Raw genomic sequence first — 21,900 nt, forward strand, 5'->3', positions numbered from 1 at the left:
ACGCTGCCTCTGATAGGTCGGCTATCTCTTCATCACTTAACTATTTTTTCTTGAGTTTTGACCTGTTCTTTCTTTTGGGCCATATTTCTTTGTCTCCGGGCACCTGTTAAGTTGTAAGGGGCGGCGCTTTAGGTACTACCCAGGACAGAGCAACCGAAGTCACTGCATTGTGGCGCTCTATGTGGGGGAGGGGTCAGAGAGGAAACAATGCTGCTTGCTCCGCTCCGCTGGCTTTCGGTCACTTCTCCCGCTACCCACCAGCACATTGGGCCTTTCTGGTGCTGATTCCTGGGTGGGTGGGTTTGTGTACATCCTAGGACCCCGTGAGCCCCTCCAACAAACTTTCCTATGAGGTTGGGAGTTTCTCCTGCCACCAGGTTTTTACAGCCAGAGGTTTCGAGGCTTTACTTTCCTGCGCTGGAACCCTGGGCTGCATGGTCTGTCTGGCTCCCCCATTGTGTGCAGATAAGCCTGGTTCCTCCCGCCAAATATGGGACCACCAGCCACGGCCTCACCCGCCCAGTCATCCAGCTGCCACCTTGCTGCTCATCCTCTCCACCCCAGCTGCCCATCTCCACCCCTCCTATCAGTCTGGATGAATGTTTCTTCTTTAACTCCTTGGTTGTCGGACATCCACACAGTTCGATTTTCTGGCAGTTCTGGTTGTGTTTTGTGTGTGTGTGTTTTTTTAATTTGTTGTCATCCTTCTTTTGGTTGTGGGAAGAGGCAAAGTGCATCTACCTATGCCTCCATCCCAGATGGAAATCTCAAACTATTTTTTCTTTCTTTTTTGTTGAGATATAAATGACATATTACATTATACCAGTTTCAGATGTACGACATAATGATGCGATTGTTTCTACATATTGCAAAATGAGCACCACGGTAAGTCTAGTTCACATCCATCACCACACATAATTACAATTTTTTTCTCATGTTGCCAACTTTTATAGCAGTCTGGTTCTGTATCAGCCTCTCTATATGCTATATGCTTACATAGCATATATGCTAATAACTGCAAAATCTACATCCCAAGTTTGAACTTCACCTTTAAGATCCAGATCCACATATGTACTCTCCTACATGACATCTCCACTTGGACATCTGAAAGGTTCCTCATAGAAAGTCTGTCTAGAACTGGTATTACCCACCCCTCCCACACACTTACCCACCCCATCCCTCTTGTTTTTATAACTCCCATCTTCACAATATGAGTAAATGGCACCATTATCCACACAAATACTCGCTCCAGGAAACAAAAGTCATCTACCACCACTGTTTCTTTCTCATGCACTGCACTCAGGTGGGATACCTCTTCAGCTCTCCAGAGCTACCTGTCTGTACAGCTTTCTCCCATCTGTCACTCTCAGCAAATTCTAATCACATGGCCTTCTGGAATTCTCAGCTCTGTGTCCTTCACTCAGATTGTCCATTGGACTCTGTTTATGTTCAGCCTCCCTGTGCTGCAGCCTGTAAACACTATCCAGGCAAGAAGTTGGGGGAACTGGGCTATCTGAAGGCTCACCTTGTTAGTTTCCCTTCTCTAGGTTATCACTGTCCTGTTTGGCCCATGATGCCATGACATAAAGCTTTATGTCATGGCATCATGGGCCAAACAGGTATCAGTAGATAAGCCTAGCGTAGGGAGACTAACAAGGTAGAGCCTTCAGATAGCCCAGTTCCCCCAACTTCTTGCCTGGATAGTGTTTACAGGCTGCAGCACAGGGAGGCTGAACATAAACAGAGTCCAATGGACAATCTGAGTGAAGGACACAGAGCTGAGAATTCCAGAAGGCCATGTGATTAGAATTTGCTGAGAGTGACAGATGGGAGAAAGCTGTACAGACAGGTAGCTCTGGAGAGCTGAAGAGGTATCCCACCTGAGTGCAGTGCATGAGAAAGAAACAGTGGTGGTAGATGACTTTTGTTTCCTGGAGCGAGTATTTGTGTGGATAATGGTGCCATTTACTCATATTGTGAAGATGGGAGTTATAAAAACAAGAGGGATGGGGTGGGTAAGTGTGTGGGAGGGGTGGGTAATACCAGTTCTAGACAGACTTTCTATGAGGAACCTTTCAGATGTCCAAGTGGAGATGTCATGTAGGAGAGTACATATGTGGATCTGGATCTTAAAGGTGAAGTTCAAACTTGGGATGTAGATTTTGCAGTTATTAGCATATATGCTATGTAAGCATATAGCATATAGAGAGGCTGATACAGAACCAGACTGCTATAAAAGTTGGCAACATGAGAAAAAAATTGTAATTATGTGTGGTGATGGATGTGAACTAGACTTACCGTGGTGCTCATTTTGCAATATGTAGAAACAATCGCATCATTATGTCGTACATCTGAAACTGGTATAATGTAATATGTCATTTATATCTCAACAAAAAGAAAGAAAAAATAGTTTGAGATTTCCATCTGGGATGGAGGCATAGGTAGATGCACTTTGCCTCTTCCCACAACCAAAAGAAGGATGACAACAAATTAAAAAAACACACACACACAAAACACAACCAGAACTGCCAGAAAATCGAACTGTGTGGATGTCCGACAACCAAGGAGTTAAAGAAGAAACATTCATCCAGACTGATAGGAGGGGGTGGAGATGGGCAGCTGGGGTGGAGAGGATGAGCAGCAAGGTGGCAGCTGGATGACTGGGCGGGTGAGGCCGTGGCTGGTGGTCCCATATTTGGCGGGAGGAACCAGGCTTATCTGCACACAATGGGGGAGCCAGACAGACCATGCAGCCCAGGGTTCCAGCGCAGGAAAGTAAAGCCTCGAAACCTCTGGCTGTAAAAACCTGGTGGCAGGAGAAACTCCCAACCTCATAGGAAAGTTTGTTGGAGGGGCTCACGGGGTCCTAGGATGTACACAAACCCACCCACCCAGGAATCAGCACCAGAAAGGCCCAATGTGCTGGTGGGTAGCGGGAGAAGTGACCGAAAGCCAGCGGAGCGGAGCAAGCAGCATTGTTTCCTCTCTGACCCCTCCCCCACATAGAGCGCCACAATGCAGTGACTTCGGTTGCTCTGTCCTGGGTAGTACCTAAAGCGCCGCCCCTTACAACTTAACAGGTGCCCGGAGACAAAGAAATATGGCCCAAAAGAAAGAACAGGTCAAAACTCAAGAAAAATAGTTAAGTGATGAAGAGATAGCCGACCTATCAGAGGCAGCGTTCAAAACACTGGTAATCAGGATGCTCGCAGAAATGGTTGAGCATGATTGAAAAAATAGAGGAAGAAGTGAAGGTTCTGAAGAGCAGAAGGAAGCAATAAGCATGCAACCAGAACAGAATGAAGAAACAAGAATTCAAAAAAAATAAATGAGGAGAGGCTTAGGAGCCTCCAGGGCAACTTTATACATTCCAACATCTGCATCATCGGGGTGCCAGAATGAGAAGAGGAAGAGCAAGAAATTGAGAACTTATTTGAAAAAATAATAAAGGAAAACTTCCCTAGTCTAGCAAAGGAAACAGACTTCCAGGAAGTCCAGGAAGCTCAGAGAGTCCCAAAGAAGTTAGACCCAAGGAAGCACACACCAAGGCACGTCATAATTACATTACCCAAGATTAAAGAGAAGGAGAGACGCTTAAAAGCAGCACAAGAAAAGGAGACAGGTACCTACAAAGGAGTTCCCATAAGACTAGCAACTGATTTCTCAAAAAAAAACCTTGCAGGCAAGAAGGGGCTGGAAAGAAGTATTCCAGGTCATGAAAGGCAAGGACCTACACCCAAGATTACTCTACCCAGCCAAGCTATCATTTAGAATGGAAGGGCAGATAAAGTGCTTCCCAGATGAGGTCAAGTTAAAGGAGTTCCTCATCACCAAACCCTTATTATATGAAATGTTAAAGGGACTTATCTAAGAAAAAGAAGTCTAAAAAACAAACTAAGCAAACAACTGGAGCAGAAACAGAATCACAGAAATGGAGATCACATGGAGGGTCATCAGTGGGGGAGGGGGGGAGGGGGAGAATGGGGGGAAAAGGTACAGGGAATAAGAAGCATAAATGGTAGGTACAAAATAGACAGAGGGAGGTTAAGAATAGTATAGGAAATGGAGAAGCCAATGAACTTATATGTACGACCCATGGACATGAACTATGCGGGGAGGGATGCTGGTGGGAGGGGGGGTGCAGGGCGGAAGGGGATAAAGGGGAGGAAAAAAATGGGACAACTGTAATAGCATAATCAATAAAATATACTTAAAATAAAAAAGAAAGAAAAAAATTAAAAAGAAAATGGAAAGAAAAAGCGGATATAAAAGTCCAGCATGGTGTTTGGTAAAAAGCACAGGTCAGTTTGAGATGGGAACATAGCATTTTCTACTAGCATATAGCAGTTTGTCAAGGCTTTCTTTTCTAGGGTCTGCTCACCTTCTGCAGAAACGTATTACCCAGGAAGGGCTGAAGAGACAGAAGCAGCTGACCAGGGAGGTTGCTATGCAACAGCAGAGGAAAGCCATTCAGCCAGGCAGGATTGATATTGGTCACTGGAGAGTAAAAGCTGTGGTCCTAGCAATAGCTTCTGATTCGTACACAGGAGTCCTGGAGAGGCTGATATAAAAAATGAATGTAAAAGTCCAATATGGCCCTGCCTGGTGTGGCTCAGTGGAATGAGTGCCAGCCTGTGAACCAAAGGGTCGCCGGTTCGATTCCCAGTCAGGGCACATGCTTGGGTTGTGGGTCAGGCCTCCAGTGGGGGTGTGCGAGAGAAGCAACCACAAAGTGATGTTTTCCTCTCTTTCTTCCTCCCTTCCCCTCTCTCTAAAAATAAATAAATAAAATCTTTTTTAAAATAAATAAATAAAAGTCCAGTATGGTTTGTGTAAAAAGTACATAATTTGAGATGAGAACATAGCATTTCCTGCCTCCAAAGCTGTCTCACCGGTCATTCTGGAAGTCCAGAGGCATGTGTGTCCTTGGTTAGGACCTGAGTAAGTGCTCCTTGTGTTTCCCATTCTGCATATTGAGAAACTGGGTTCAGAGATGCTCAGCGACCTGAGCAGGCTCACACAGCTAGCGAGCAACAGACTGGCCCAGCACTCCATCCCTGGAATTCTGAAGCCCGGCCCAGCTTCTTCCCACAAGACCACAGCTGCCCCAGGCCCCATCCCTGGAAGGAACCAGGACAAACATTTACTCTGAATCAGGGCTTGCCATGGCTCAGACACACAAGTGCCCGATTGTCCAGGCTGCTCCAGTGGGCACCAGGAGGACCTAAGGGGGCAGCATGTGTGTGCCACTCTCTGCAAAGAGGCCTGAAAGTCAGAGCGGAGAGTGAACCCCAACCAGCAATTCCCACACCTGGATGGATCCACATAGAGTAGGCAGAGGCGGGGCTGGCGGGCCTCTACCTGTGTCCTTCCAGGTGCAGAGCATGAGCATGAGCTTAGGTCTCAGACAATGCAAAGCTTGCTTGTTTGGGACAGATGTTGACAGGGCAGGGGAGGTGGGTGGGGAGCTGTCGCTGAAACTGAAGAGGAGAGGATGCCTCAGTCCCCTGGCCAGCACTAGGCAAACATGGAGCCCAAATTCTACATTTTCTGTTCACTGGCTCTGTGGCCTCGTGTCATTAGTCCATGCAGTGTGTCTGTGCCTCAGCTTCCTGACTTGTAGAATGGGGATGCTGACATCGACCTCCCAGGGCAGCTGTGAGAGGAAGACAAGCCGCAGCCAAGATCTGGCTGTGATGCACAAGCTGCATAAAGAGTGATTGAGGAAGCAGATGTTCCCAGGGTGCCTGGAGGCCACAGAGGTGGCCCCAGTGGAGGGGAACGCAAAGGGAACCGGCATCCTCTGTTTGCATTTCCCTTGTTGCTGGAGACCTCTGTACTTGTGACCTAGGGATCACGCTGGGGGAACCGGCGCATAGTGGATTCCAGAGCGCACTGGAGGAGCTTAGGGGGAAAGGTGAAGGGCAGAGCTGTAAAAGTGGGAGGTACTGAGGGTAGATGATTGGGTGGGTTGAACTGCACCACAGGGTGTGAGGTCGCGCCTGCAGTCAGAGGCCGGGGGTGGGAAGGGGAACCTGGCGGGAAGGAAAAAACACCCCCCCTCCCCCGCCCCATCTCGCCCGCCCACCCGGGGAATCGCCTGCGCGCTGGGGACCTGGTGGACCGGGCTTTTGTTGGGAAAGCGGCGGGCTGGAGGGGTCAGCGCATGCGCAGGCTGCTAGCCGCGGGGTGGGGGTGTGCGGAGAAAAGGGGCGGGGTGGTAGGAGCTGCTGTGCTGGCAGCAGTAGGCGAGGGCGCGGCTGCGGGGTTCCCGGTGCTGAGGACCGACGCCATTGGAGCCCCAGGGAAGGTAAGGATCCAGCCTTGGACAGGACCGGGAGAGGGCGAGTGGAACCCGGTACACTGCGCCACCCCTTCCCGCACAACGCACCCCACCTCCCTGCAACGCTCCCCCCACCCGGGAGCTGAACAAAGCCCAAGCACTCAAAACCCGAACCCCGTTAGACCCGTGGTCCAGATAGGAGTCCCCTCTGCCCCGCCGCCAGACCCAGGCTCCCGGATCCTAACTGCTTTCACAGACCCGTGTGCTCTGGGCTGACCTGCCTTAGACACAGGCCCCATCCCCGCCCAGCCACTCCTAGATCACTCCCACCCAGCTGACCACTTTGCCTCCTTCCTGGAGTTGCAATCCTGGGTTTTGACACCTCCAGCGCTCCAAATGGAGCCTCACCTAGTCCAAGGCCCCCACCCCATCTACCCCTAGCGCTCGCGTGTGAGCCCAGCCTGACCGGAAAGCCCCCACCCACCCGGACCTCGCCAAAGGGTCCCTGGGATTCAGTTTCCCAGAGCTTTTCGCGGTCCCCATGTGTCTGAGCCCTCACATTTCATCTTCTCACCCTTTATCTTGGCTCCCTGCTCCAGCCCTTAAATTCAGGCCCTTTGTTTCTCCTTCTCTCCCTGCATCCATCCCCTTTGGGGCTCTTCAGACCCAAGCCCACCAGTCCACCCCTCCATTCAAATCGAGCCACTGGGATGGGGAGCCTGCCCCCACCTTTCAGTGTGGCGATCTCCTCCGACCTCTTCTACCCTTCTCTTCCGGTAGAAGATTCTGTCTCTGACACAATCTACCCCAACAGACTTCACTCCCAACCCCTACTGCCTAGTAAGGGGCTGGCTGATGGGTGCTCCCCCGAGAGATCATGCCTCCATTGGATTTCCCTCCTCCCCCAGAGGCCTCATCCTTCCTCTCAGGCTGAGCTCTCTTCTTCTTGGGACACCAGCATGGCTGAGGGGAGCTTCCGCATGGAATCCGAAAGCTACAATGCTGAAGACATGGATGAGGGTAGTGATGAAGTTGGGGAGGAAGAGATGATTGAAGGAAATGAGTATGAAGAATTTGGTGCTTTCGGAGGCTATGGCACCTTCACCAGCTTTGACATTCGTCTCCTCAGAGCCTTTGGGAGCTTGGGTCCAGGCCTTCACATCTTGGCGGTGAGGCCCCTTCTCGGCCACCTGCTGGCCCTGCCAAAACTGGGAGGGAGGGGAGGTTTTATGCAGAGGGGAGGGCTGATGGGGAAGGACTACTTAGCCACTCCAAATCAAACCTTCCCTTTCCTGCTGGGAGAAAGAGGGTCGTTCGAGGAGGGTGTTGGGGGTGGTAGGGGCTGGATGGCTGCCTGGAGGGGGCTGTCCAGCACAAGGAAGCATGATGAGAGTGTGTAAAGTTGTCTGCCTTCCTTTATCCTTCTGTCTGGCCTTGCAGAATGAACCCTGGGAACTGGAAAACCCTATGCTGGCCCAGACTCTGGTGGAGGCATTTCAGCTGGATCCAGAAACACTTGCCAATGAGGCGGAGGCTCGGGCTGCCAATGTAGCCCGAGCTGCCGCCTCCAACCGCGCTGCTCGGGCTGCTGCTGCTGCTGCTCGGGCCATCTACAATCAGGTGGTCACTAGCCACCCGCTGGCCACAGAGCAGGCCTCGAGAGACAATACCCAACCCATGGCATATGCGGCCGAGGCTCAGGAAGCCACCCCTGAGACAACCCTTGCTTCTCCCCACAGCTCCCAGATGCCAGTCAACAGTGACATGGCTGCCTCTGGGGCTCCAGCAACCTCCTCACAGCCCCAGCCAGCCTCCCAGGCCCAGGAGGCTGCTACTGAGGGTCCCAGTACTGCCTGTGCTTCCTCTCAGGCTCCATGTGCCAGTGAGGTGGATGCCACCCAGCTCAAGACAGTCTTTCTGGGTCAGAATGATGTCTTTGATTTCACCCAGCCGGCTGGTGTCAGTGGCATAGCCTTCCCACACCCCAGGAGGCCCACTCCGGCCCAAGATGTGGCCAGAGAGGGCCCCAGTGCTGCCTCCTGGGTGCCTCAGACAGCATCCGCTGGGGAGGGGGCAGCCACTCGGCCCAAAACGACCAAGTCTGGGAAGGCTCTCGCTAAGACTCGGTGGGTGGAGCCTCAGAATGTTGTGGCAGCAGCTGCTGCCAAGGCCAAGATGGCCACGAGCGCCCCTGAGCCTGAGAGTGCAGCTGCTACTGCTCAGAACAGTGCTGAGCCCTGGGCCAGGATGGGAGGCAAGAGGACAAAGAAGGTGAGACCTCCCTGCCTTCTCCAACCCCCCTTGTTCTTCTCCTCTCCCCTCCCTCCCCCTCCCTCCCTCCCCTCCCCTCCCCTCCCCTCCCTTCCCCCCTCCCCTCCCCTCCCCTCCCCCTCCCCTCCCCTCCTCTGCTCTCCTCTCCTCTCTTCCCCTGCCCTCCCCCTTCTCTCCCCTCCCCTCCCCTCCCCTCCTCTCCTCTCTTCCCCTGCCCTCCCCTTCTCTCCCCTCCCCTTCCCTCCCCTCCTGTCTCTTCCCTTCCCTTCTCTTTCCCTCCCCTCTTCTCTCAGCTTGTCCAAGTTTCTACAACACAAGTGTGCTAGCATGTTCTTACTCCATGTAGTCACTACCCTCCGGCCTGGAGGGAGAAGAGATTGGCTCAGTGCTTGGCACTTAGTAAGCCCTCTGCACATGTCATCTGCTGTTCCTACTACTCTTATTTCCAAGTACCTGCTCTGGTGAAGATGTTGCCAGGGGCTTGGGCACAGTAAGCTTGGTAGTGTTGAGTCTCTCCTCTCCCCAATGCTATAGTCTAAGCACCTGGATGATGAGTATGAAAGCAGTGAGGAAGAGAGAGAGCCTCCTGCTGTCCCACCGACCTGGAGAACATCGCAGCCCCCATTGACAGTGAGGGCTCAGATGGCCCCTCGGCCCCCGATGGCCCTGAGATCCCAGGTACCCTCGAGGCATGTACTGTGCTTGCCACCCCGCAACGTGACCCTTCTGCAAGAGAGGGTAAGGAGTCCGCCCTTCCCCCTCTCCCTCCTTCTCCTCCCTTGCTGGCCAGTTTTTTGAGCTCACCCATACCTTCGCCTCCCCTTCTCCAGGCAAATAAGTTGGTGAAATATCTGATGATTAAGGACTACAAGAAGATCCCCATCAAGCGCTCAGGTGGACAACTGTGCCCCATCCTTGAGCTCTGCCTCCCCCCCTCCCCCAATCCTCCTCAGTGGGCCCCACCCCCATCAGATACCCCCAACTGTCAGGCCTTGCCTGATGGCTCCAAGCGCACAGTACACCACGGGGTCCTGACTGTGCTTCCCCCTGCAGCAGGGCTGACCGAGGGACTGCAACTCTGGCCCCCTGCTCAGCCTAGGCGCTTTCCCACCTCTCTCCTCCTGCAGACATGCTGAAGGGACGTCATCCGAGAATACGACGAACACTTCCCAGAGATCATTGAACAGAGCAACATACACCTTGGAAAAGGTGGGTGCGGGGATGGGGGGGCAGCTCTCTGGAATGTGAGCGGCAGGGAAGCCTTGCACCCTGCAGCCTTTGGAGGCCCAGTGTCAATACTGCCTGCTCTGGAAGCTTTGCCTAGCTTCTCCACCTGGGAGCTCCCACTGCATACGTCCTCTCCCTTGTGCTCTGGGAGGTCTCTGGTCTCCTGAAGTGGGTCCCGTTGCCTTGGCCAGTGGCAGAACTCCCAGAGGCCAGTTCCTCTGCGTCCTCTCTTGTTCTGTCGTCCCCCCGTGACATTGGGTTCCCTGCCTAGGAAATGTTCTGGCAGGTAATGGAGTGACTACCTGCAGGACATTCGGCCTGGACTTTTGACCCTGCAGTCTTGTTTTCTCCCCGTGTAGAAGTTCGGGATCCACCTGAAGGAGATCGACAAGGAAGAACATCTGTACATTCTTGTCTGCACACAGGATTCTTCAGCTCGCCTCCTGGGAAAGTGAGAAAGGGCAGGAGGGTCGTGGCCTTCCCAGGTGGTGCCTCCCCCTCCTCTCAGAGAAGAGGGAAAACAGGGCCGGAGGGCCTCAGCACAGTGCCCACCTACCGTTGTCAAGTGATTACCAGATGGGCCAGGCCTTGCAGCGATGGGGATTCCACCCCTGCCCACCCACGCCCCTCCTTCCAAGAAAGCAGGCTTCTCGTTGCTTTCCTCTTCCTGCTAAGTGCCTGGCCCTGGCTGGGCAGAGTGGTTGGTCCTGGGGGAGCTTTCTGTCCAGTGTACGCCCCCATGGGCAAAGGGCGGGGAAGATGTGGATGAGCCTCTGGACACACCTTTGGCAAGCGTTTGCTCCTGCTGCCCAATCCTGTCCTTGGCAGAATCTTGGGAGGGGGTGTTAGCATCCACACCTGATGGATGAAGTGATGTAATTGCAAGCGGAGGAAGAATGAGTTGTCTGGATCAGGTAGCAAGCCATGCGCAGAGTGGGAAGAATTGCCCTGTAGCGAGTGGAGCGATCTGGGAGAAGCTAGTTGGGTGAGCTGACTGTAGTCTCTTGGGCAAATGACTGCTGGACAGGATCCCCCTTTCCACACTTTTAGGACCAAGGACACTCCCAGGCTGAGTCTTCTCTTAGTGATTCTGGGAGTCATCTTCATGAATGGCAACCGTGCCAGCGAGGGTGAGTGGCTGGGCCTGCAGGTGGGGGGTTGCCTCCACCCCCGTCTCACCTTCGTGTTTCAAATTCTTGTACCTCATCTCCCCTGGCAGCTGTCCTCTGGGAGGCACTACGCAAGATGGGACTGCGCCCTGGGTATGACTGGGCTCTCTGGGCTCCCAGTGCCCCTCAGCGTTGTCCTGGGGCACAGGAGGCCCCAGGATTGCAACAACCTGATGGTCTGGTGCAGGGGAGTGGGCGTCCTGGACTAGGCAGAGCGCAAAGGGCCTCACCAGGGTGCATGGCAAAATGGTCCTGAACTCTCAGCCCCCTCTCTGCTCCATGTCCCCCTCTCTGTCCCCAGAGGAGATGTAAGAGAAACCATCAGAATTCGGGGCTCCATCAAACCCCTATGTCAGCCATTGCTGTCGGACCTCTGCTGCATGCCCAGGCCTCATGGGGCTGCCCCATGGGCCAGGAAGTTCTCAATCCTGGTAGCGAGTGCTCCTGCCCATACCCGGGCACTGCCACCGGCTCTAGTCATGGACTCCTTTCCTTGCCCTCAGGGTGAGGCACCCATTCCTTGGCGATCTGAGGAAGCTCATTACAGACGACTTTGTGAAGCAGAAGTAAGTCTCACACTCATGCCTTCCTTGTGCTGGTCTGGCTGAGGAAGCCATTTCCCCATCCTAGGTCTTAACACTGGAGGGATGGAGTCTCTGGGGTGAGTGTGGGTCGGGGTATGTGAGTGCCAGGGGGATTAGAATGCCAGGGCATTCTTGGGGAAAGGGGGCACACGTTGATTGAGAACATGGTGTGGGGTATGTTACTACCACCACACCATCCAAGCACCTGCCCTGCAGGCTATAGGAGAATATCCCCTGCTTTGCATCCCAGGAACCTAGGGCTCCAGTGTGGAAGTGTGAGCTTGGCCCTTGCTGGCGAGGGGCCCACTCAGGCCTGGAGCCTGGCCCTCCTGACTCACAGGGTCAGGCGCGTACCTGGAGTACACTGCTCTTGGTGGACCGTTTCTTCTCTTCACAGTCCCTTTCCGTGGTGGGCTGTCCCAGGGCTCAGCCGGGCCACGGACAAGACGCTGTGGTGGGGTGTGCTCAGAGGAGGGGGCCTGAAGCAGTGGCCCCACGGTTTACAACACACCTGACAGGAATCCAGGGGTCATTGTGACAAGGGGCACAAGCCTGTGGCCTTACTGTGGACAAACATACCCTACCTGTGCCCCTTCCCCCGCCCCCCCCACCCACACACCTCCCTGTGGCTGTTCTGGGCAGGAACAGACAGCCCAGGGTTTTGAAGGCCTCAGTACTGCAGGCAGAAACCCTGGGAGTGAGCTTGGGAGTGGGGCACCGGCCAGAGGGTCAGGACAGTCCTCCTGCAGGAGCTGAGCTGCTTGCTGCCTTGGGACTGGAAAGGGGGCCCCCTGGGAGCCATTTAGCATGACAACAGGTCTGCCTGGCTGGAGGCAAAAGTTTCTTTTCCTCTCCCCTGAGGTACCTGGAATACAAGAAGATCCCCAACAGCAGCCCACCTGAGTACGAATTCCTCTGGGGACTGCGGGCCCGACATGAGACCAGCAAGATGAGGGTGCTGAGATTCATTGCCCAGGTAACAGAGAGCCCCTGCTGGGGGCTGGGGCCAGGGCCAGGGGCTGGCACTTCCCATACCTTGTCTGTTTCTCAGTCATGGGCTCCTTATGCCATTTGTGTGTCCAGTGCGGACACTGAGTCTCAGAAAGGTTCCTGGGTGACTGGCCCAAGTTCACAGATGCAATGTATGTGAGGGATGGGGCGAAACCCCAGGCCTGATCCAGAATGAGAGGAGCTCGGCTCCAGTGGTCTTTATTTTTATTGTGATCGTGCTCAGTGCACAGGAGGGTGTACAGTGGGAAGCAGGTGCTCGGTGAACATAGGGTAGCAGTTAGCATAGTTGCTGCTATTACATTGCAGTATCAGAACCGAGACCCCCGGGAATGGAGGGCCCATTTCCTGGAGGCTGTGGATGATGCTTTCAAGACGATGGATGTGGATATGGCTGAGGAACATGCCAGGGCCCAGATGAGGGCCCAGATGAACATCGGGGATGAAGCTCTGATTGGACGGTGGAGCTGGGACGACATACAGGTGGAGCTCCTGACCTGGGATGAGGATGGAGATTTTGGCGACGCCTGGGCCAGGATCCCCTTTGCTTTCTGGGCCAGATACCATCAGTACATTCTGAATAGCAACCGTGCCAATGGGAGAGCCACTTGGAGAGCTGGCATCAGCAGTGGCACCAATGGTGGGGCCAACACCAGCATCCTAGATGGCCCTAGCACCAGCTCCACCATCCGCACCAGAAATGCCGCCAGAACGAGTGCCAACTTCTTCTCTTGGATCCAGTAAGGTTCTCAGGCCATAAATGAGACCCTGGAGGGTGGGGCAGGAGAGGCTGTGAGAAGTCAGCAGAAGGCCTGGCATGGGGAAGGGGAAGCAGTGAGAGTGTGGACAGACCCCTCTTTTGTTCTTTATATCCCTCACTGTTTTATCTGTATTTCCGTTGGTTTTTGCTCCTGTGTCCTGTGTTTGCAGACAACGCTGACGAACTGCAGCAATCACTCATCCAGCCAGAGTGCCCCCTCAGACTCCGTGTTCACACAGCAGTCTAGGCCGCCTCTGCCTGCCCATCGGAGATGGCATGCAAGACGAAGCTCTCTGCGCCCTGCTGCTTTCATTGTGTGCTGTTGTCGTGCTGTTGTGTTTTTTGGTATCAGTGTCACATTAAAGTTGCAAAATGAAGTGGGGACGTTTCCTCCATTACCTATGCTCTGAGTGGCCCGTGGTCGGCTCTCTGGGATGGGGCCAGAGGGCTTGCCTCTACCAAAGAGGCAGGCAGGGTGCTGGGAGACGTGGAAGCACCTGTGAGTGTGGAGATCGAGAGTTTCGAGAGGGTTCGGTCCGCATGGTTTCCTGATTTCCTACGAGGTGCGGCACCAGTTAGATGCCCATGGAGGGGGTGGGAAGCAAGGGAAGGGGTGGGGTGGAGGCTATGGGTTGGTGCCACTGTCCCTCCCACCAAAAGGCAGGATCCACAATCACCTACCAGGACACATCTCCCTGTCCCCACCTTTGGAGGTGCCGGCATCGAACTCTTCCATCATCATCCACACAAGCTCAGGACCTCATCCCTCGGATAGACCCATAGGGACAATGAGGTAGGCCTCCAGGTGACATCCTCTCCCCTCCAGCAGGCAGAAGGAGGATCATTGTTGCTGAGAGTAGATTTAATGAAATCAAAGCTGCTACAGACCTCAAAAGCCCATTGCCTGTGGCGGTGACCTAAGGCTTGCTTGGGGCTCGGGAGCCCTTCAATGGAAGCAGGCCCGTTCCAGTGCGGTCAAGGCCAGGCTTAGGTCCTGGTGCTTTCAAGGGCTGGGTGATGCCTGCGGAGGGTGTGGCTGGTTCTGCAATTTCTCCAGTGGACAACAGTGAGGGCAGAGACACAGAGGTCCCCTGGGAAGGGCTCAGTAGCGGGCAGGTTCAGTGTCCGGAGCTTCCTCAGGTGCCCCAGTAAATGTCTGCACGTAGGGAGGACAAGGCCCCAGGTTAAGAAGAGGGCCAGTGTAGTGAAAGGGCCCCTGCCCTCCCAACTGACCCTTTTCCCTGAGAAGAGGTTCCCCTCTCTTGGCCAGACCTGGATCCTGACCTAGACCCAGCTACATAATTTGCCAGGTGCAGTAGAAAATGCAGACATGGGCCCCTTGCTCACAAATTGTTAAGAATTCCAAGAGAACAACAGCAGAGTCTTGGATCACGAGTGGAGCCCTTGTGAGTGCAGGGTCTTGTGGGACCACATAGGTCTCACCCCCAGGAAACTGGCTCTGTCCGCACCCCTGCTCCTTAAAGACAGGCTTCAGGTGGGATTCTGTCTTGTTGCCCAGTGCTGTCATTTCTGCCTCCCTGGCTGCTGGGTCCCTGTTTAGCCAAATGGACACTCCATGATTCCGAACGAGAGGAAGTCCCCTTAGGTTTCCAGGTGCGTGGCTCGAGATGGTGGCGTGAGGGGTGAAGGATGCCTGGGGCCCCGGCCCTGGTGTGATGAATGATACATGGCATTTCTGGCACCCTCGACCTGGGAAACTCCCGGGACCCTGTTGTGCACACAGTAGGCACATGCCTTTTCGTGGATGAATGTGGGGCCATCACAAAAGCCACAGGTGTGAGTTTGAGCACTGTGTGCAGAGGGCACTTCGGATATAGTGGCTCATCTGGAAAGCAGGAGAAGGCAGCCATGAGGGACAGGGTGCCGGGGAGGTCACCAAGTCCCCAGGCCTGCAGGTTTTCAGCATTCTCCCTTGTCCACACTCCTTCCCCATGGTCAGGCCCCCCAGGGGCCCACTGCCCTGCACCCTGCAGGGTGGTCAGGGAGGAAGAGAGCAGGGAGGAGGCCAGAGGGCCCTGGGGAATGCAGCCAGACTGTGGGCCCCCCAGGACGATCAGGCTGGTCACCTTGGAGGTGGCCCACCTCCTCATCCACAGGGCAACCTGGACAACAAGGCAGGCCTCCCACCTCCGGCCAGCCCCTCACCAGCCCCGGGCCTTCCACAGGCTCCCTGGCCACAGAGGCCCACATCGCCTCTCCCCGAGCGTTCCCTGAGAACCCACTGTGCACCAGGCCCTCGGAGGAGGTGTGCGGGTACCCGGGCAGCTCCACAGCGTTTTCCCCCACCCGGGCCTGTGCCCTCTCACTCCTCTCGCTCTTGTTGACCCACCAGCATTCCTCAATTCACTTGTTTCCAGTTATTGACTATTATGCAAACAGTTTTGTGACTATTCCCTTGCCATTTCTTCCACGGGCCTACATGTTGTTACCGGACATCGCTGCGGGGAGGGGATGATCAGGCCCATTCCACGGATGAGGAAAGTGAGGCTCCGAGAGTCAAGACACTCGCCCTGAGGCACACAGCCAGGAAGAAGCAGCGCTGGGCCTGGCACCCAGAACCCTCTGAGTTCAGATATGTGCTCCACCCACTGCAGTCTGCCGCCGCTGCCCCGCGGGGCTCACGGTGTCTTGGGGGTGACGCCCCCACCTCTCAACACTCTCTCATGACACCCACCTGCCCACCCTCCCAAACTGCCCATACCACTCCCCATCTCCCTTCAGTGAGGCAGACCCCCATGGTTCACGGCTTCCCAGCCCTGAGGTTCCTCCTACCCAGGTTAGGGCCCTGCCAATGCCCTCCCAGCCCCCTGAGACATCCGTTTTGGCACTTTCCTGGGCATCCATTCTGCCCCTCCTCCTTGTCTTTGTCACCATCACCGTCAGGCCCTGGGCCCCACACTTTGATGCACTATCTCCTTCCCTCCTCACTGACACTCGATACTCTGTGGGAGTTACTGTCTCTTGTGGCGCACAGGACGCAACAGACTCACAGTAGGGAACCCATTTGCCTGAGGTCTCTGACCATACTCTGCCACCACCCCCACAAGTGGCCTGGCCCTTAGAGGTCCCACCTCTCACAGCATGGGATTGGACTAGGCTACTCTGAGGGGGCCCCAGGTCTGTGGTCCGGTGGGCCAGCATTCTTAGTCACGTCATGTCTCTGGGCCTCAGTTTCCTCACCTGGGTAATGAGGGTAGGAGCATGAGCTCAGCCTGCCTGGCTCAGCTCCCAGGGCAGCTGTGAGCAGCTTGTGTGGCCCACGCATGAAAGCAGGTAAGAGGTGGGTAAAGTAGTATGCAAACAGGATGCGCACCTGCTGAAAACGGGGAAATACTGAAGAAGTGAAGGAACACCCAAATAAATGGAGGAACACACCATGGTCATGGACTGGAATATTTAACATAATAACGATGTCAACTCTCCTGAAATTTATCTATGGGTTTAGTGTAATTCCAATAAAAATCCCAGCAGGATGTGTTCTAGATATAGACGAGCTGATTCTAACATGTATGTGGAAAATAATAGAAATGGCAATAGCCAAGACAACTGCAAAAACAATAAACGTGGAGGAATCACCTGACCTCGTTTGCAAACTTATAAAGCTACAGTAAATGAAAGTCAGTGTGACAATGGTGAAGGGATAAGCAAACAAGCAACTGCATCAGAGGAGGCGTTCCAGGACTAGTCTCAGCAAACGTGGCCAATTCTAGGCTCCAAAGCAATGCAACGAAGAGAGGGTTGCCCGTTCAACAACTGTGTGGAAGCAGCCAAATGGCCATCTGAATGTAAAGGGACCTTCCCATGTCACCCCCACAGATTCAATGAAAAAATAAAGTAAAAGGACCTCACACCTTCTACTCGAACTCTAAAAATAAATCTTAGACATAACTCAATAACATAAAACTGTAAAATGTTTACAAGGAAACAACAGAAATTCTTTGACCTGGGGTTTGGCAAAGATGTTTTAAGCATGACACCAAAAAACCTTTTTTCCTCTATGAAAGATACTGTTAAGGATTCGAAAAGACAGATCCCAAGGTGGGACAACGTATTTGCTAATTGCTTATCTGACAGAGGTCTTGTAACCAGAACATATAAAGAAGTGTTAAAACTCAACAATAAGAAAATTTCATATATAGAAATAAACACATGTTTATACATAGTTTTTATATATACACACATATGTATATATTAATATATTTACTCTATTGATATTTAATAATATCGACACACCATTACATATTTATTATATTATATTTATTAAAATTTAATGGTATTAGTGTACTCAATGTTTGATTTAATATATTAAATACATATTTACACACACACACACACACACACACACACACACACACACATATATATATATAGTTGGCAATGGAGCACATGAATAGATGATGTTCAACCTCACTAACTCTCAGGCAAATGCAAATGAAAACTAAGGTGAGAGATCAGTATTCCTGTACTAAAAATTGCTAAAACAAAGAAAGGAAGGAGGGAAGAAAGGAAGGAAGGAAGGAGAAAGAGGGAAAGAGAGAGAGAGAAAGACAGAAAGAAAAGAAAGGAAGGAAGAAAGTAAGTGAGAGCAAGAGAGAAAAAAGAAAGAAGGAAGAAAAGGAAGGGAAGGGAAGGGAAGGGAAGGGAAGGGAAGGGAAGGGAAGGAAGGAAGGAAGGGAGGAAGGGAGGAAGGGAGGAAGGAAGGAAGGAAGGAAGGAAGGAAGGAAGGAGGGAGAAAGGCAAAGAAGCCAAAAACCACCTGACAAGAGCAAATGATATTGAGGACAGATAGCATCTGGATTTACCACATGTTGCTGGAGGAAACGTAAAGTGGTACAGCCACTCTGGAAAACAGCTTGATTGCTTCTTGCCAACTTAAACATACACTTAGCAATGTGACCTAGCAACCACATGCCAAAAGATTTTCCCTAGAGGAGTTGAAACTTCAGTTCCTACAAATACCTGTACATGCTGTTTATAACAGCTCTATCCGTAATCACCAAAAAACTTGAAGCAATCCAAATGCCCTTCAACAAGGTGTATTATTTCCGTACAGTTGTACAGAAATTCAGTAGTACAGAGAAATGGAAGATTGATACGATCAACAACTGGGATGATGCTCGCAATCGTTATGCTTAGTGATAGAAGCCAGTCTCAGAAGGTTATGTTGGCAATGGCTCCATTTATATGACTTTCTGGTGAGGACAGAGCAATCCAGACTGAGAACAGATCAGTGGTACCATGGTGAGGTGTGGAGAGACTGTGACTACAAAGGGATAGCACTGCTCAGGGACTTCATGGGAATATGGAGATGTTCTGAATACCGATTATGCTGGTCATTCCAGGATTCTGTACATGTGTTAAATTTCCTGGAACTGGGGGTCCAAAAGAAGTCTACGTGGCTGGGTATTAATGTAAATATAAAGTTAAACAAATAATGGTGAAATAGTTTCTTTTCCAGTAAAACAACCACAAAACACTATTAGAATTGTACACCTTAAGCCTGAACTATAGAAAAATAGTGAATGCATGTCTTTAGGATGAAGGAAATCCATACCAAATATAAGCCCAGATCAGCAGAAAGAAATGAATAGGAATAGAAATGGTAAGAAAAATGTCGAAAACATGTCTCTTAAAAATGACCATCTTTAAAAGTTAACTGAATGTTTTCAAAACCAGTAACAATGCGTTGTGGGGCATATAACCTGACTACACAAAACGTATGGAAACAAAAATCCAATGGGTGGGAATGGGGAGATAAAGGCATGCCATTAAGTTCTTTACCTTGTACCTGAAGTGGAATGTTATTATTTGTAGGTGAAATACCTAAATTAAACGGTATTCACACATGCAATGGAATGCTACTCATCAATAAAGAGGAATGAAATCTGGCCATTTGCGACACCATGCATGGATCCACAGGGTGTTATGCTACATGAGACAAGTCAGTCAGAGAAAGACCAATACCATATGGTTTCATTTTTACACAGAATCTAAAGAACAAACACAACCTAAACAGACTCATAGAAACAGAGACCAAAGAGATGGTTACCAGAAGGGAGGGGGTGAGGGGATGGGTGGAAAGGGGAAGGGGAATGTAGTCAATAATATTGTGATATCTATGTATGGTGACAAGTGGGTACTGGAAACATCGGGAAACATTTTGTAAAGTACATGGTTGTCTAACCACTATGCTTTATGCCTGAAACTAACACAAAATAATATTGAAGGTCAACTGCAGTTGAAAAATAAAATGAAAAAAAAAATAGATTCTTCAGTGATTTGTATATTAAGCTATCACTTAATAACAGAGATCATTAGAAAATCCCCGATATGTTGTCAATGCAGACTCACTCCTATATAACCCATGGCTCTAAGAAAAAAAAATCACATTGAAATTAGAAATTATTTTGAACTGAGTAATATCAAAAACTTGGGAGTCCTTTGCCTACCAAAATCAGTAATCTCTCCTCTTATAATGGTTCAATTACCCAGGTTAGAATCCTCCACATCCATGGGAACATGCAAGATTCCAGCAGTTCATACACCAAATTGGGCTAGGGATTGAACTTTAGGTAGATTCTTCACTTAAATTCCTATACTGGGTTTGGATGCCTGAGGTTCCAGCGTCTGTAAATGTGCTGGCTCATTCCCCTCCAGAGAGTGTCTCCTCAAACCCCAAAGGGTTTGGGGAAAGTAATTTGCCCGGCCACTGGGAGGTGAGAGGGGTCCTGGGTATCGAAATGTTTTTTAACTCTGCTCTGGAGCAATCGTACAATTCCCCCATAACGTGCAGGGGTGTGTGCCACTCGCACTAGCAGTTTGAAGGTCTGGTTAGAGATGTTTGCTCTGGGGCGTCCCTCACTGCTGGGTTGGAATTAAGCACTCTTGGAACAGCCCAGTGAGATATCACTCATCCGTCTGCCTTCCATCTTCTAGTACTTTATTAGTATTGTCTCCTCAACCATCCTTTTTACCTCTGTAGGGTTAGGCCTCTAAAAGAAAGAATCTAGCCAGGAGCCAGGGAGCAGAAAGACAGGGAAGAGGAAAGAATGAGGAAGAGAATGGATAAAGGCCATGAAAAAGTTGTCCCTGGGGAACTTGGTAGCAGGAACAAAGTCCACTGACAAGATGAAACAGCTCCTCACCATGTTGAGGTCTGTTTGTCCCTCATATCGCAAGGCGTGGGCATTCGGTCGGACTCCATGGTCACGCCTTGGTTAGTGGAGGGCAGGACACCATAGGTGAGAGTCGCATCTTGCTGCAAACAATGGAAGACGGGAGTTATCCCCGGTGTAAAAGGGAAGGCAGTTACCTGGCAGTAAGAGGATGCTGGATGGCAGAAAAGCAAATCCCGATGACATTTCCTTCACTGAGCTCAGCATGGAAATTAGTTCCCTTATTGTTCACACCCACGGCTCCTTGTCACTTAATTTCACATCACTTATCATGATTTGCAATGAAACAGTGATGTCTGAAATTAATTTTGTGATTGCACTGACGCACGAGGCTGAAGGTTCCATATTCATGGCTTGTATTAGGCCTATTGTAATCGAATGAATTAATTCTTAGCCACTCCATTAAGAAGGTGGATAGGGGCTGGGGAGGGAGGATGAGAGGAAGAACAAAGTATAAAGAGAAAGAGGAAGGAAAAGAGGGCAGAACAAGGAAGGGCCATGATGAAATCTAAGCAGGGAGAGAAGACGTGACGAGGAGGAAAAACAGAGGGTGGAGAAACTGAAAGACAATGCAGGTAGGGGTGAGGGAGGGAGGAAGGAGAGTGGAAAGATGTGAGGGTGATGACATACGTTGACGCGGTCATAGCACAGCCTGACTCCGCAAGCATCCTATGTGGCGACCAGCATGATGCAGAGAATGAAGCACGCGTGTGTGTACGTGTATGATTTGCGTGTAATAATAATCACAAGTACCGCCGTACCTGTGGACATTGTGAATTCTTTCAATGGGAGTGTTTTGCTCAAACCTGTTCTCCCAAGGGCCTCTCTATCAGAACCACCTCTGCTTTTCTCCCACACTCTAATGCATCACTTAGCTGCAGTTCCCATGGTAACCTACAGTATCTATTTCCTGTCATGTCTAGTAATTATGCATGAGACGCACAGAAAGGTAAAGAAATGTGTGTGCTCTGTCTTCCTCTGAGGTACCCAAGCCCCTATGCAGGGAATTAGAAAGCACATGCTGACTTCCACCTTGCCCTGCGCCCACTGCCTGGCGGAGGAGGGCAGAAATCATAGAGCAGCCCAGCACAAAGCTAGAATTTCTATGCCTTCACAATACATATACGTGGTCAGGAGACCTAGGCTGCTTGTGCCCTAGCCACCTCCTTACCAACACTTTGGTTTACCTTCAAACCATGCCCATGGACTCCATGTACTGCTATCCAACCCATTTCCCCTGTTCCCACCCTGTAGCCTCTATCACATTCTGGGGGCTTCCAGTTTTCTGACACAAACCTCAGTTCCAACCAGATTTCAGATGCGCTGCTCCCAGAAAAGTTCCGTGATCTGCAGTAGGGGCTCCCTACTGCGGAAAACTCCCTCCTCTGCTCTTCAGCCTGGG

The 21,900-nt window shown here is 51.5% G+C and overlaps 1 protein-coding gene and 1 non-coding gene across 2 annotated transcripts; both read left to right on the forward strand.

Moving 5' to 3' along the window:
• The first annotated feature begins 6,215 nt into the window (after positions 1–6,215).
• LOC123813600 (melanoma-associated antigen D4-like) lies at positions 6,216–13,286 on the forward strand. Its single transcript, XM_045830676.1, is given in 13 exon segments — positions 6,216–6,310; positions 7,213–7,452; positions 7,724–8,554; positions 9,089–9,292; positions 9,385–9,458; positions 9,693–9,738; positions 9,740–9,763; positions 10,141–10,232; positions 10,832–10,911; positions 11,001–11,043; positions 11,454–11,516; positions 12,396–12,510; positions 12,852–13,286. Coding segments are annotated over 12 exon segments (2,217 nt in total). The 5' UTR covers positions 6,216–6,310; positions 7,213–7,242.
• LOC123813604 lies at positions 11,991–12,122 on the forward strand. Its single transcript, XR_006784787.1, has one exon. It is a non-coding gene; the product is annotated as a small nucleolar RNA SNORA11 (small nucleolar RNA).
• Positions 13,287–21,900: the final 8,614 nt, after the last annotated feature.

This window comes from Phyllostomus hastatus, unplaced genomic scaffold (genome assembly GCF_019186645.2).
Source record: "Phyllostomus hastatus isolate PE091 unplaced genomic scaffold, TTU_PhHast_1.1 phas_contig_1529, whole genome shotgun sequence".
Taxonomy (NCBI): Eukaryota; Metazoa; Chordata; class Mammalia; order Chiroptera; family Phyllostomidae; genus Phyllostomus; species Phyllostomus hastatus.